Source organism: Numida meleagris, chromosome 19 (assembly GCF_002078875.1).
Source record: "Numida meleagris isolate 19003 breed g44 Domestic line chromosome 19, NumMel1.0, whole genome shotgun sequence".
Lineage (NCBI taxonomy): Eukaryota > Metazoa > Chordata > Aves > Galliformes > Numididae > Numida > Numida meleagris.
Window position 1 is genome coordinate 9,304,315 of NC_034427.1, and position 12,131 is coordinate 9,316,445.

Sequence of the window (12,131 nt, forward strand, 5' to 3'; positions counted from 1 at the left end):
CATCCCAGCACTGGAGCTCACCTCTTCTCCCCTACTCATAGCAGTGTCTCTTTTGCAGCCGCCAGAGGAGCCAGAGGTGAAGCCAGAGCCCACCCCTGTAGAGGATTTTGAAAGGACCCCGAGCGGCCGCATCCGTCGCACATCGGCTCAAGTGGCCGTCTTCCACCTTCAGGAGATAGCAGAGGATGAGCTCGCCAGGGACTGGACCAAGCGGAGGATGAAGGACGACTTGGTACCCGAAACTAAGCGGGTAGGAGGATTTTCTTTCTCTTTGTTTCGGGCTAGCTGTACGCAGAGATCCTGGAAGGGCAGCGTGGCCCCAGGTGCCTGAGGCCTCACCTGTCTCGTATGCTGTGTATTCAGTGAATTCGCAGTGATGGTAAATGTATTGCTGAGCAGCCCACCCAGCAGTGGGAGTGCCTTTTCACTACTGCAGCCTGTCGTGTCCTGTCCTGGTGTGTGTGCTCTTGGCACATCGTCCCGCAGAGGCTCGGAGCTTGGGTTTGCTCACTGGCATGCAGCAGGCAGGCGGGGAAACCAGCACGCAAACAAACTGGCATCTTCCTTATGTGTCTTGGCATCTCCTTGAGGTGACCAGCTTGGAGAAGGATCAGGCCGTGGTGCCACCACCCGCCTTGGAGCAGAACTGGAAGGTTTAGAGCTAGTGCTGGGTGAACACTTTTGATTTCCCCAATGTGTTTCCAGATGACTTCAGCTGTAATGCATTTATAGCATAAAAATAACCAAGCCCAAAGGAGCTGTTTCATTTAAAATGCTCTGCAGTCCTCAGGGAGGAGAGGTGTTGTGCTGTCTTTCCCCCCTTCACGCATTCCTCTTTTCCTCCTTTCTCTTGACTCTGGGTATTGGACATCAGACCCATATGTGAGCGTACAAAGACATCGGAAGGGTTTCAGCCCCTGGCACGGCTGCACCATGACATTCCCTTTGTGCTTTTTATGAGATGTTTCACATGTTCGGAGTCTGATTGTTTAATGTGAGCCACACGTCAGCGCTAAGAAAACAACACGCAGGGAGGTTGGCGGAAGCCGACTGGGGTTGAAGATGAGAGAGAGGGGAGTTGGACCAGATCCCAGGGAGTGAACGAGGCTCTTGGTCTGGAGGACTGGGACCCTGAGCCCTGCACATGCTGCTGTCCCTGCTGTCCCCAGTTGTGCTGTGCTTGCGTTGCACGGACAAGTTTGAGGTCAGTGCAAGGGAGCAAATGCGTGTGTAGCTGTGAGTGTCTGTCTCTGGGCACGTCTTGCAGCGGCTGTCACGTTCCCTTGACAACACACTCAAATAGCTGCTCAGTCTGTGCCATCTTCTGTCGAGGCGCAGAGCTGGGGGAGGCGGGAGACAGTGGGAGCTGTGCGGGGTGCGGCGCTGCCCTGCCGAGTAGCGCCTTGCATCGCTCAGGACCAGCCTGTATTTAAAAGGTACTTCAGTTAAGTGCATGGAAAAACATCCCAGCACCCCAAATACGGCCCCAAAATAGCTGTTTCCTCAGGATCAGCTTCAGCCATGCTGGCCGAACTGTTCTGCAGCGGGTCCAGTCCTGGGTGGCACAGGAGCAGTGGGCAGCATCCCTATATCCCTGCATCCCTCTGCACTGCCCCAGCACTGCCGGCGAGCACTAGTTGTGGCGATCCCTCTGAGGGAGCTGACAGCCCAGAGCCACTGGGGCTGCCCCATGACCAGGGCAGCAGGGCAGATGGTTCCCAGCACACCATCACCCCTTCTTCCCACGGGCTGTTTCCAGCTGTTGGATGTATACTGCTGACCCACAGGCCCCTCGCTGGACCCAGGGAGAGGTGAAATGTTGGGGGCCAGCAGCAGACTGCAGCTGCACCTATGCCATCTCCGCAAGATCTGCAGCATCCCAGAGGGACCTTTGCTTCCCAGCTCCAGGCAGCACCCAGCAATGGTTGGATGTGTCCGGGCTGCTCGCTGCGTGCTTCAGAGTTCTGTCCTCAAGCTCCCAGTGACCCAATGCAGCCTCCATGCCGCAGCCGGTCCTGGCCGGGGACGGATGCCGGCTCCGGATCCCGTTGGTGGCCCATGGTGAGATGCGTTCGCCTTTTCCCAGGAGGGTGGATTCCTTCGCACCAAAGCAATGGCATCAGAATAAACGATTGCTGCTCGGATCCCAGGCCCTGCAATGCCTTCATTCTGCACTAACCAAATCCAGCACTTCTAAATATACACTGGAGTCTTATTTTCTCGCGCTGATCTTTATTTGCCTCTGGATAAGCTGAAACAGATGGGGTATTTCACAACGGCCGCTTGCTGAGGATGTCAGATGGGGAAGGACACACCCCTGCTGCTTTTCTGGGAAAAATCCCCTTTCCAGAAGCTCCATGAAGATGTTGCTGATCCTCTGACTCTCCTCTGGCCTTTGCTGGAGCCATCACCTACCCGCTGTAAGGCTCAGCTCTGCCCCAGTGCTGCTGCGGGAGGATTCCAGCTTTGGGCAGGAGGAGCGAGAGATTGGGAAGTACCACCTGGGCTGGGCCCTGCAATCCCTGTCTGCAGGAGAATGCCCTGACCCTTTTTGGAGGCTGGCCTCAGAGGAGCAGCCTCCTAGAGAAGAGGTGAGATGGGAGAAAACACTGTGGAAACCCAGCTAGGTCATGGTTTGATGCTTTCTCTGCATCCCTGTGAAGCAGCTTGTGCTCAGAGGTTTTTAGGGGAAGAATGTCTTTTTGCCACAATGAGCTCTGGCCCCATACTCTGGTCCTTCCTGGGCTCTTTAGGGAACAGTTTGCTTTTGTGCCTGCTCCTGGAGAGAACTGCCTGCTTGCTCTACTCAAGCTGCTTTAGACTGCTGGGTTAATGAGTTATTAATTGGTGACAGCTCCAGGTGGGGTGCCTCATTTCTGGTTGCAGCGAGGAAGGAAGGTCTGGTCCCAGCTGAGCTCTGTGCCAGAGCTGTTGGGTTGATGTGCGGGGAGGAGGGGGGACACAACCACCCCATCTGCAGCCTTTTGGAGTCTGCTCATGGCATGGGGTGTGCGTGGCACTGCAGTACCAGGCTGCTCTCACGTGTGGCCGGGCAGGCCTGGGCTGCGAGTGCTGGCAGAGTCAGTGCTCTCAGCAAAGGGCTGGTGTAGGCCAGTTTGAAAAGCTGGAGGGCAAAAGTCATCTGAGGGCTTGAGTCTTTAAGAAAACCCCATACTGGAACCAGAATACATTCTCGACCAGAAAAATCTGGCTGAGGTCTATCTCCCAACACAATGGCTCTGCAATCCCCACAGAAGTCCTGGAGCTAGGCTGAGCCCTGCGAACTCATCTCACTGGTGGGCCGAGCCAGATCCCAGTGCAGGGCTCGGGTGAGGACCACATGGGGACCCATCCTTCCTCCCTGCCCTCTCTCTCAAGCCCTAGTTGGGCAGCAGAGCTGCAGCAGCTTCCAGCCCACCGCCAGCCGTGCTTTGGCTTTGCCTCCAGGATGGAATGAGTTGTGGTTTCCATGGGGCAGGAGCACGGGGCGATCCGAGGGGCTGGGGACCCTGTACCGTGACAGGTCTGTTGGAGAGGAAGATGTTGGCTGGGGCCGAGGCAGCACACATGGTTCTCATTTGTTGCAATGTATTTTGGGGAAGGGGAGAGCTGTCTAGGGAGCAGAGAGGATGGAAATATGAAAGTTAATTAAATAAAACTGTCAGTCAAAGAGAACAAGCCTTCCCACCCTAGCATCCTTCAACTGTTCAGGGGAGATGGGCCGTGGCCAAAACCAGTTGTAGTCGTTTAATGATTTGGCCATGAAGATTTTCACTTGCAGGCTGTTTGAGGAAAATAAATGGTAGAAAATAAAATATTCCATGCCTGGGGCTCCTTCTTAATAGAGACATAAAGATGGCTTTAACATTCCCAGAACCACAGCGCCCCGGGAAGACATGGGATTTGCATGTTATTGTGCAGTGCCTGCTGGAGCGGAGCGGGGAGGGATTCTTCTCTGCAGTGGGATCCGGAGCAGCGGAATCCGCATCTCTGAGCATCCCCCCCCACCTCCTCCTTGGGGACACGCGGAGGGAGAGGTTGTTGCTGGGGCTGTGTGCGGTTACCATTAATGTTTGCTCATTCATGGGATTGATTGGCTTTTAATTAAGGAGGCCGGCTGGCATCCCATCTCTCGGCATCAATGACAAAAAGGGAGCCCTGTGTTCTCCCCCGGAGGTGGCATTGCCTTCCCCGAGAGGTTGGCGAGCACCATCCCAGCGCTTCAAAGAACTCTGCTGGCATCCTCGTGGCTGCAGAGCACGACTGAGCCGCAGCGCACCAGGCCGTGGGGCATATTTCCACATCCATCCTTAGTAATGTACCTACCGCCGTTTCGCAAGTCCCTTTGCCCCTTCTCCCTTCTCTGGCCACATGCCGAGGCTGGGGGCAGAGGGGACCTCCTGAGTTGATGTGACAACATGTACAGCCAGCCCTCCCCATCCCCAGTCCCTCAGGCTCAGTGTCATGGAGCAGGAGGTTTCGGAGCAGCGCGCTCGCGGCTGACCCAGCTGGACAAAGGCAAATCTGCAGCTTATCAGCACGTCCAGGGAAAGTCACAGCTGGGAAAGAAGTACGGCCAGCCACCTCCCCCCGTCATCAGAAATGGGAGTGCAGAGTCTGAGGGGCACGTTTGGATAAAACAGCTTGGGTTTGCACTTCTCTGCAAGCATGGTTTGTGCGTGTCTTCTCTCTGGAGAGCAGGGATATATCAACGTGCCGGCAGAGCTGCGTGGCCCTAAAGCTGCTTGGGTACCTGCACCCACTCATTGTGACCTGTAAGCTCACCCAGCCATGCTCTGCCACCGGGCAAGCTGGGAGCTCAGGACACGATCAGCATCCCTGCAGAGCTCCTGCTGGCACGCACGTGGCCGAGGGCAGCTCTGTGCTGCAAACCTCACAGCTCATACCTGCAGGTAGGGCCACGCACCGCAGTGGGCACTGGGCACGAGGTGCCATGGCTGCTCCTGCGTGTGCTGAACATGCAGAAACAGAGCGGGAAGGGCCAGCCTGCTGTGCTAAACCTCAAAGTCGCTAATAAAGTAGTAATTAAAAGCACTTGGGAAGAGCTGCCCTGGCAGGAGAGGCAGAGGCACAAGAGCCTTTCATTGTTTAATAGGCTCTGCTCATTAATGGGTGGAAGGCAGCCATAGAGGCTCTTCAAACTTGGCATCATCCCCTCTGCCCAGCGTGCAGGGCTGTTTGTTCTGTGGGTTATGAAACATGGCCGAAAGGCAGCTCTGACACAGGGCACCAATAGCACAGGGCCTGTCCTCATGCAGCGATGGAGCATGTGCCCAGGGAGCAGGAGCGCAAGAGACTTGTGTCACCGCATGGAGGTGGCCATGGTTCCTGCCCTGCTGTTCCTGCTGTCCTGTCCCTTCTCTGGCAGAAGGAGAGCCACTCCAAGGGGGTGTTATCTTGTAGGGCAGCTTCCCAATGCATTTTTGGCCCCAGTTTACTTCCATGGTGGGGGCAAAACCCATTTGGTTTTGCCCAAGGACTCCACCAAGGATGGGACCGGTGTGTGCCGCTCCAGTAATCATCTTCCATTGTTTGCAGCTCAACTACACCCGGCCAGGACTTCCAAAGCTGAATCCAAGGCTGCTGGAAAACTGGAAGAACGAAGTGAAGGAGAAGGGCCACATCAACTGTCCCAACAACGTGAGCACCTTTTCTCTTCTCTGGGCCAGTCTGGTTCTGCTCTGCAGGAGGCAGAGGGAGTTTTGGGGGCTGAAACCCACCAGTGCCAGGTTTTCATTTGTTACTGCTCAGCCCCTGGCACTGGGGTCAGCCTGCACCACGTGCTGTGGGCTTTGGAGCTGCCTGTGGGGAGCACCCAGCACCAGCACTGGGCGAAGGCTGCACGATCTGTGCTAAGCCTTTTTCTGCACAGAACCTGTTTTTCCCAGAGCAAGGCTGGGGCTGGTTTTGAGTCTTTTTATATATTTTTTTTTCTTTTTTTGAAGTGCTGGGATAGGCAAAGGCCTCCAGGACATGGTGTGTGTGCTCCATCTCGCTGTAAAGCACAGCCTTGGCCTGAGCTCGCAGGGAGATGAACTCCACCCTCGTGCTGGGCCATTGATTTATAATCTGAAACAAAGCCTTGGTAATGGGAATTTTGAACGGAGCTGTTACCACAAGGCCGGGGGAGACGCGCTGCCTAATTAATGTCATACACAGGCACTTTGAAAAGACGTTGCTCAGAAACTGGTCATGCTGCTGCCCGGGTGATTTCTCTCCTCCATTAAGCGTCTGCTGTGGCTCCAAGAACTCCTGTAGCCCAGCAGGACCTCCTGACTGCTCCCAAATGTACGTTTTCCACAGAGACATTTAAGGGAGACATTTTTCAGCCCCTTGCAGAAGGATGCGGCCACATGACTCCCATTAGCACTAATAGGAAACGTGTGACCGGAGCCCTGGGCGCCTCGCAGAGCATTAACCTCATGCTGCTCAGCCCTGACCCATGGCCTTGCTGGCACAGCGGGCTCCTGGCCACGGCATGGAGGAAGGCACAGAGGTGAGGGATCGTGGCAAACCTTCCTCTGTTTGTTTCCACAGTGCTGTGAAGCCATTTACTCCAGCGTCTCGGGGTTGAAAGCTCACCTGGCCAACTGCAACAAGGTAGGTCCCTCATTTCACAGCTTTGGTTCAGTGGTGGGGTTGGTTTTGTCCTTCTGTGCCCACAGCTCATTTGAGAGAAGCATTCTTAGGGACAGTGACATGGGTTAAAGGACTGTGACCGCATCCCCGTGGCTTCTAGCCAGCGCTGGGAGGGGTGGAAGCTGCCTGCAGTGCCCTGGCTGAAGGCAGGGCATGAGCTCTGCAGGGAGGGCTGGCCGAGTGACATGCTGCCATCAACATGTCACTGCTCAGCTGTGGCACTGCTGCAGCCAGAGCCCAGCACCGTCCTGGGCAGGATCACACTCACAGCCACGGTGTCATGTCCCACCTGGCAGAAGTCACGGAGAGGACTTAGCCAGAACCTGAGCCTTGGAGGAGAGCTCTTTCCTGTGCAAACCCCAGAACAACGTGCAGCAGCCCCTGCAAAGCCCCTGCAGCCCCCAGCTCATCTGTGGCTGGGGCCAGCACCAGGCATGGGGCTCCGGTTGCCTGCAGCTGCCACAGGAGGAGGGCTCAGCGTAGGTCCCTTGGATTGGAACTGGGTGAGAGCTCATAAAGCTTTATACCCTGAAACATTTCCAGCTGCAGCTTCCATTGAATGTAGCTTCCAGGAGGCAGCTCCAATAAATACCCCATCATTATTAAAAACACAAACTCCAGCACTCCTCCAGCCCTAGCCTGAAACATCAGCCTCTAATGAGATCATTTAGAAAGCGAGCTGCAGAGATCCGGCAGAAGAAGCAGTATTCATCCAGGATAAAAGTGCAAACTCAGGAGGCTGCAGCAGTTCCTTTGCTGGCGTGCAGAAGCAGCGAATGGTTTCTGGGAGAAAATGGAGCCCTTTTCCGGCTGCCGTTGTCGTCACTGCTCCGGGTGCTGTGCACAGAAAGCAGCCACTGGTTGCAAGAACGTTTTCTGTAAACACACAGCTGCACCACCCAGGTCAGGTGAGCCTGGCGTAGCCCACAGCACGGCCGTGTGCTGGGCACTAGGAGTGGAGGAGGCTCCCAGGCACTGCCCCATCCTCGGTGGGGATTGATGGGCGGAGATGATTTTTGCATGAGGATCGATGGGGCCGGGCTGCCCGCATCCTGCCTGTCTCCCAAACGGGAACCCTGTCTAGCTGCAGATTTACGGCGCAGAGCCAGCTACGGGGAAGTTCCCACGGAGCGGATATATTGCCTGAAGAGGCCCATCCATAAACCCCTCGTCAATAGAGAACACATTATCTCCCCCGAGTCGTGAACTGCGGCAGCGCTGGGAGATCAGTCATCCCCAGAAGGGCTCTAATGACAGAAATCCAGCAGTGGCTGCATCTCCCCGCCAGCATAAAAGGAAAATTAGGTGAGCCTGTCGGACATAAATTAGCTGAGGGCTCAGTCCCAGTAGATCACAAATCTGCTGATAGTGAGGAAATGAGCCCACGTGGCCACATGGACACACGCCGTGTCAGTGCAGCACCAGCAGAGCCATGGCTGCTGCACAGCCAGCACACGCTGCGTGCGGAGCAGAAGGTAAAAGCTGTGGCAGTTCTGGTGCTTCAGAAATGAACTTTTATTATCTGTTGCTTCAGGGTTGAAGTATCAGGGTGCTCTGTCTTGCAGGGGGAGCACTCGGTGGGCAAGTACCGCTGCCTGCTGTGCCAGAAGGAGTTCAGCTCTGAGAGTGGGGTCAAGTACCACATCATCAAGGCTCACTCGGAGGTAAGAGAGCTCCGGGGCCACTCCAGGTCCCTGCCACGTGCCCGTGCTGGCTCTGTCCTTCTCCATCCGGGAGCAGAGCACGGCAGCTCCCGTCAGCAGTGATGATGAGGTGGCATGGTGCTGACTTGGCATCCCAGGCTGGGGGGCTCTGTGTCCCCAACACACCCAGGCTGGTGCTAAGCAGCGTGCCCTTGGGGAGGCGATAGCAATGGGGCACGGGGGAGTGAGAACCTGGGGAAAGAGGGTAGGAGAGCCCTGGGCTGATGTGGGTCAGGGGGGTGCCAGCCCAAGGCAGGTCCCTAACCACCCCTGTTGTCACCCCGTGGACACAGAACTGGTTCCGAACCTCCTCAGAAACCATCCGGAAAAAGAAAAACAGGGAACAGCTTTCATCCAGCAAGGAAGAGAAAAAAAAAAGCACAAACGGGAAGAAAAGAGGGAGAAAACCCAAGGAAAGGTCTCTGGAAACATCCCCGAAGAGCAGAGAGAGCGTGGCAGCAAAGACTAATCACAAGAAAAGCCCCGAGCACTGGGAGGGCTCCCGATGCAGCTCCGATGGGGATGAGCGTGGCCCCAAGCCCCCCAGCCAGCGCAAGGGGGGAGCCAGCAAGGTGCCCGAGAAGTGAGCATTCAGAGACTCGTCTGCGAGGATTCGTTTACAGCCCAGGGTAACAGGGTGGGGGTCGCTCCCAGTTTTCCATCCACCACCCCCCCCTCCCCTTCTTCCTCTCTCCCCCCCTTCGCTCACCAATCTTTTTTTTTTACAAAAAAAAAAAAAAAAGACAAAAAAAAAAGACAGAAAATACCAATTAACCACTTTAAGCAAATCATGGACCTTGTTTCACACTGGAAAACAAATAGGATCGAGCAAGCTGGACCTCTCTTGCCCCCTCTGCCCGTGTACATACCCCTGTGGCTGTGCCCCTGCCCGGTGGGGCCCTGCTGCCGTCCACCCCCGACGTGATTTCCTTTCCACCTCTGTGCGTGAAACTGGTGACGCTTGAGCGAAAGAAAAGTGCAATAGCAGCAGAGCCGCATTGGACACCCACCTGCTCTTGGACCCCCATGGCTGCAGCCTCCCAGGACGGTGTTCCCAATGATGCTCGTCCCGTGCAGGCAGCCTGGAGAGGTGGGAAGGGGCAGGGGGACAGCAGGCCCTGGCAGCAGACGTTGGGTGGCACTTCTTGCCACAGCATTGGGCTGCGTGGCGCTGTGCATCAGCGGGGATATGCCTTGAGATGTGTGCGGTGCAGGGCTTTTGTGGTGGAACAGGGAGGGGACAGCGCCCAGGAGCTAGAATCGATGGGAGAGGGGTTGCTGCAGGACGGGTCCGGTTTGTGGGTTGAACCGAAAGTGGCAGAAATGATGTGAGTGTGGTGAGGGTGAGGGATGGCAGGGCGTGCAATGGGACAGAGCAGTGCCGGGGGGGCACTTCGGCTCCTCGTCCTGTCCCCAGCCCAAAGATGCTGATTTGGGATGGGGGGAGTGGGTGTTTGGTCACCCGGCTCCTGTGCTCGGCTGCGGGCAGTGTGCAATGGGGACACGGGGTCAGCATCAAGTGACAATCATGGGTCCTGCTTTCGGGTGAGTCCCCGCTGCTGGGCACGTTGTGCCAGAGCCTTGGGGACGGGGTCACCGCGGGGCAACTCTGCCCTCCTTGCTTTGTTTTGTGTCTGTATTCCCGCACTGGTGTCGTGGTGACACCTCTGGCTTGGAGGAAGCGCCCCAGACCGAGACGTGTCTGCGCAGACAAGAACCAGGCTACCTCTGCCCTCGGGTTGTGGACACGTCTCGCTGTGGTTTTCTCTCGGTAACGGAGCAGTTCTCCCCCATCTCGGGGCTCAGGAAGGCGGCCTTTGAGGGAGAAGAGGTTCTGCTTTTACTTGGCTCAATTGAAATCTCAGCCCTCAGTTTCCTTCGCTGCTCTTCACAGCCCATCTCGGCACCATCCCCTGCTTGGTAACGATCCACGTCCTTCCCCACCGATGCACTGTTGCCGATGGGGACGTGGGCATCGTGGTGGCATCGCTGGGAGCGAGTGCTCGTGCTCCAGCCACCAACATCTGGGTGCCAGCATCTGCAGGGCTGGGCGCCGTGCCACCCCGCAGCGAGGAAATCAATGCTGAGCGCGTTCAGAGCGCTGCTGGCCACCTCGGGCTGTGGAGCAATTAGAGAGAAAGCGTAATTAGGCGCTGCGCTCACCCTGCTTGCCCCTCGGCTTCGCCTGCTCCGTGCGTTGGTTGTGCCGCCCGTACAGGTGGTAGCTCCGCAGGGAAGGGCTCACAGCTGGCAGCTGGGATGTCACCATTGTCACAGTGGGACCGGGAGATGCTTTCCCGCGGTTGTCCCTCCGTTGTGAAGGCTCGTGGGGTGGTTTTGGGCAGCGGCGGAAAAGGGACAAAGGGCAGAGCCGAGCAAAAAGGGGGGAGGTGAGCAGGGCCAGCGTCCTGCACCCCAGCTGCTCTGATAGAGGGGAGCTGGGGACGGGTCGGGGTATGGGGACGGCGCCGCCGGGGCCGGGCTGTGCCCTCAGCCTGCAGCTGGCTGGGAAGCGCCTCTGAGCCCCGTGTGAAAACGGCACGCTGGGGAAAAGGAACGTTGTTAGGAGAAATCGGACTCTTTGGGGTTGGGTTTTTTTTTCCCTTAGAAGGTATTTTTTTCCCCCCACTCGTCAAGGAATACGTTCTCCTACTGCTTGCTTCTCAATAGCGGATGAAGCATCCTGCAAAAAAGAAACAAAAACCAACCTGTGAGTGATGGTAAAAGCACAGGGAGGCTCTTCTTCCCAAGCAGTCAGGGCAGGGCCGGGTTTGGGGGCACCCCAGGGACCTGCTGCCGCTACCGGGACCAGGAGCTTCAGAGCAGAGCGAGCGCGCATCCCTCACACCCAGATCTGCCCCAGCGCCATCCCAGCAGGGCAGAGAAACGTTTTGCTTCGCTTCACTTTGCTGTGGGCACCTTCGTTTCCCCGCCAGCCCCTCGCTGCCCACCTCCAAAGCAATGCTGGGAGCAGCAGCGCCGGGTTGGTGCCGGTTGGGTGCTCCGGGGCGGCACCGGCAGCAGGATGGCAGCGGTGTGCTGCAGTGAGCTCAGCGTCTCCTTGTCCTCAGTGAGGCCTGGAGATGTTCCCCTGCCCTGGGCACCGTGGCCCCGCATCCTGCCGAAATCCCATCTTCGCGCCGCCCACAGCCGCACATCACTCAGGAAAGGGCTACACCTGCACGCGTGGGGCTGGGACCCATCCCTCCCACAGAGCCCACCCCAGCGAGGGCTCCGGCAGCACCCAGCACCCGCCCCACGGAGCACAGCGCGAGCGTGGCCGTGCCCCATGGCGGCACAGGGGGGCAGGAAGGGAGCCCCCCCCAGCCCCCAGCCCCACGGTGTCCCCGCTGCCCCGGGTCCCCCCGGCGTCGCTGTCCCCCTCCTCACGGCAGCGCCGGGTCCGTCCCGTTCTTTTCTTTCCCTCCTCGCGACGCCCGTCCCACGGCACAGCCGAATGTTTCTCGTCGATGCCAGTTATTAGTGCATTACGTGTATTTTGGGGGGGGGAGGGGGAGGAAAAAAAAAAAAAAAAAGAGAAAAAAAAATTAAGAATTTTCAATTTATCACTTGTAACCATATATATAAATATATAAATATATATATTAAAGAAGTGTTTATTTGCAAAAAATAAAAATTAAAAAAAAAATAATTAAAAAAAAAAAAAACAAAAAACCGACCCGTTTGAACAGTAAACTATCTTCCAATGAGCTCCCGATTTGTGACGATCCGTTCTTTTGTTAATCATTGACCGATCCTCAGCTGGAG

The 12,131-nt window shown here is 56.6% G+C and overlaps 1 protein-coding gene across 2 annotated transcripts in view; it reads left to right on the plus strand.

Annotated features, from left to right (window-relative positions):
• The window catches only part of ZNF512B (zinc finger protein 512B), a 30,452-nt gene extending 18,398 nt beyond the window's left edge, over positions 1–12,054 (plus strand). For both annotated transcript variants that reach the window (XM_021416271.1, XM_021416272.1), the window contains exons 12-16: positions 59–250; positions 5,560–5,661; positions 6,559–6,621; positions 8,226–8,324; positions 8,657–12,054. In XM_021416271.1, the coding sequence (XP_021271946.1) occupies positions 59–250; positions 5,560–5,661; positions 6,559–6,621; positions 8,226–8,324; positions 8,657–8,950 (750 nt within the window). In that variant the 3' untranslated portion in view covers positions 8,951–12,054. The remainder of the gene's footprint in view (positions 1–58; positions 251–5,559; positions 5,662–6,558; positions 6,622–8,225; positions 8,325–8,656) is intronic.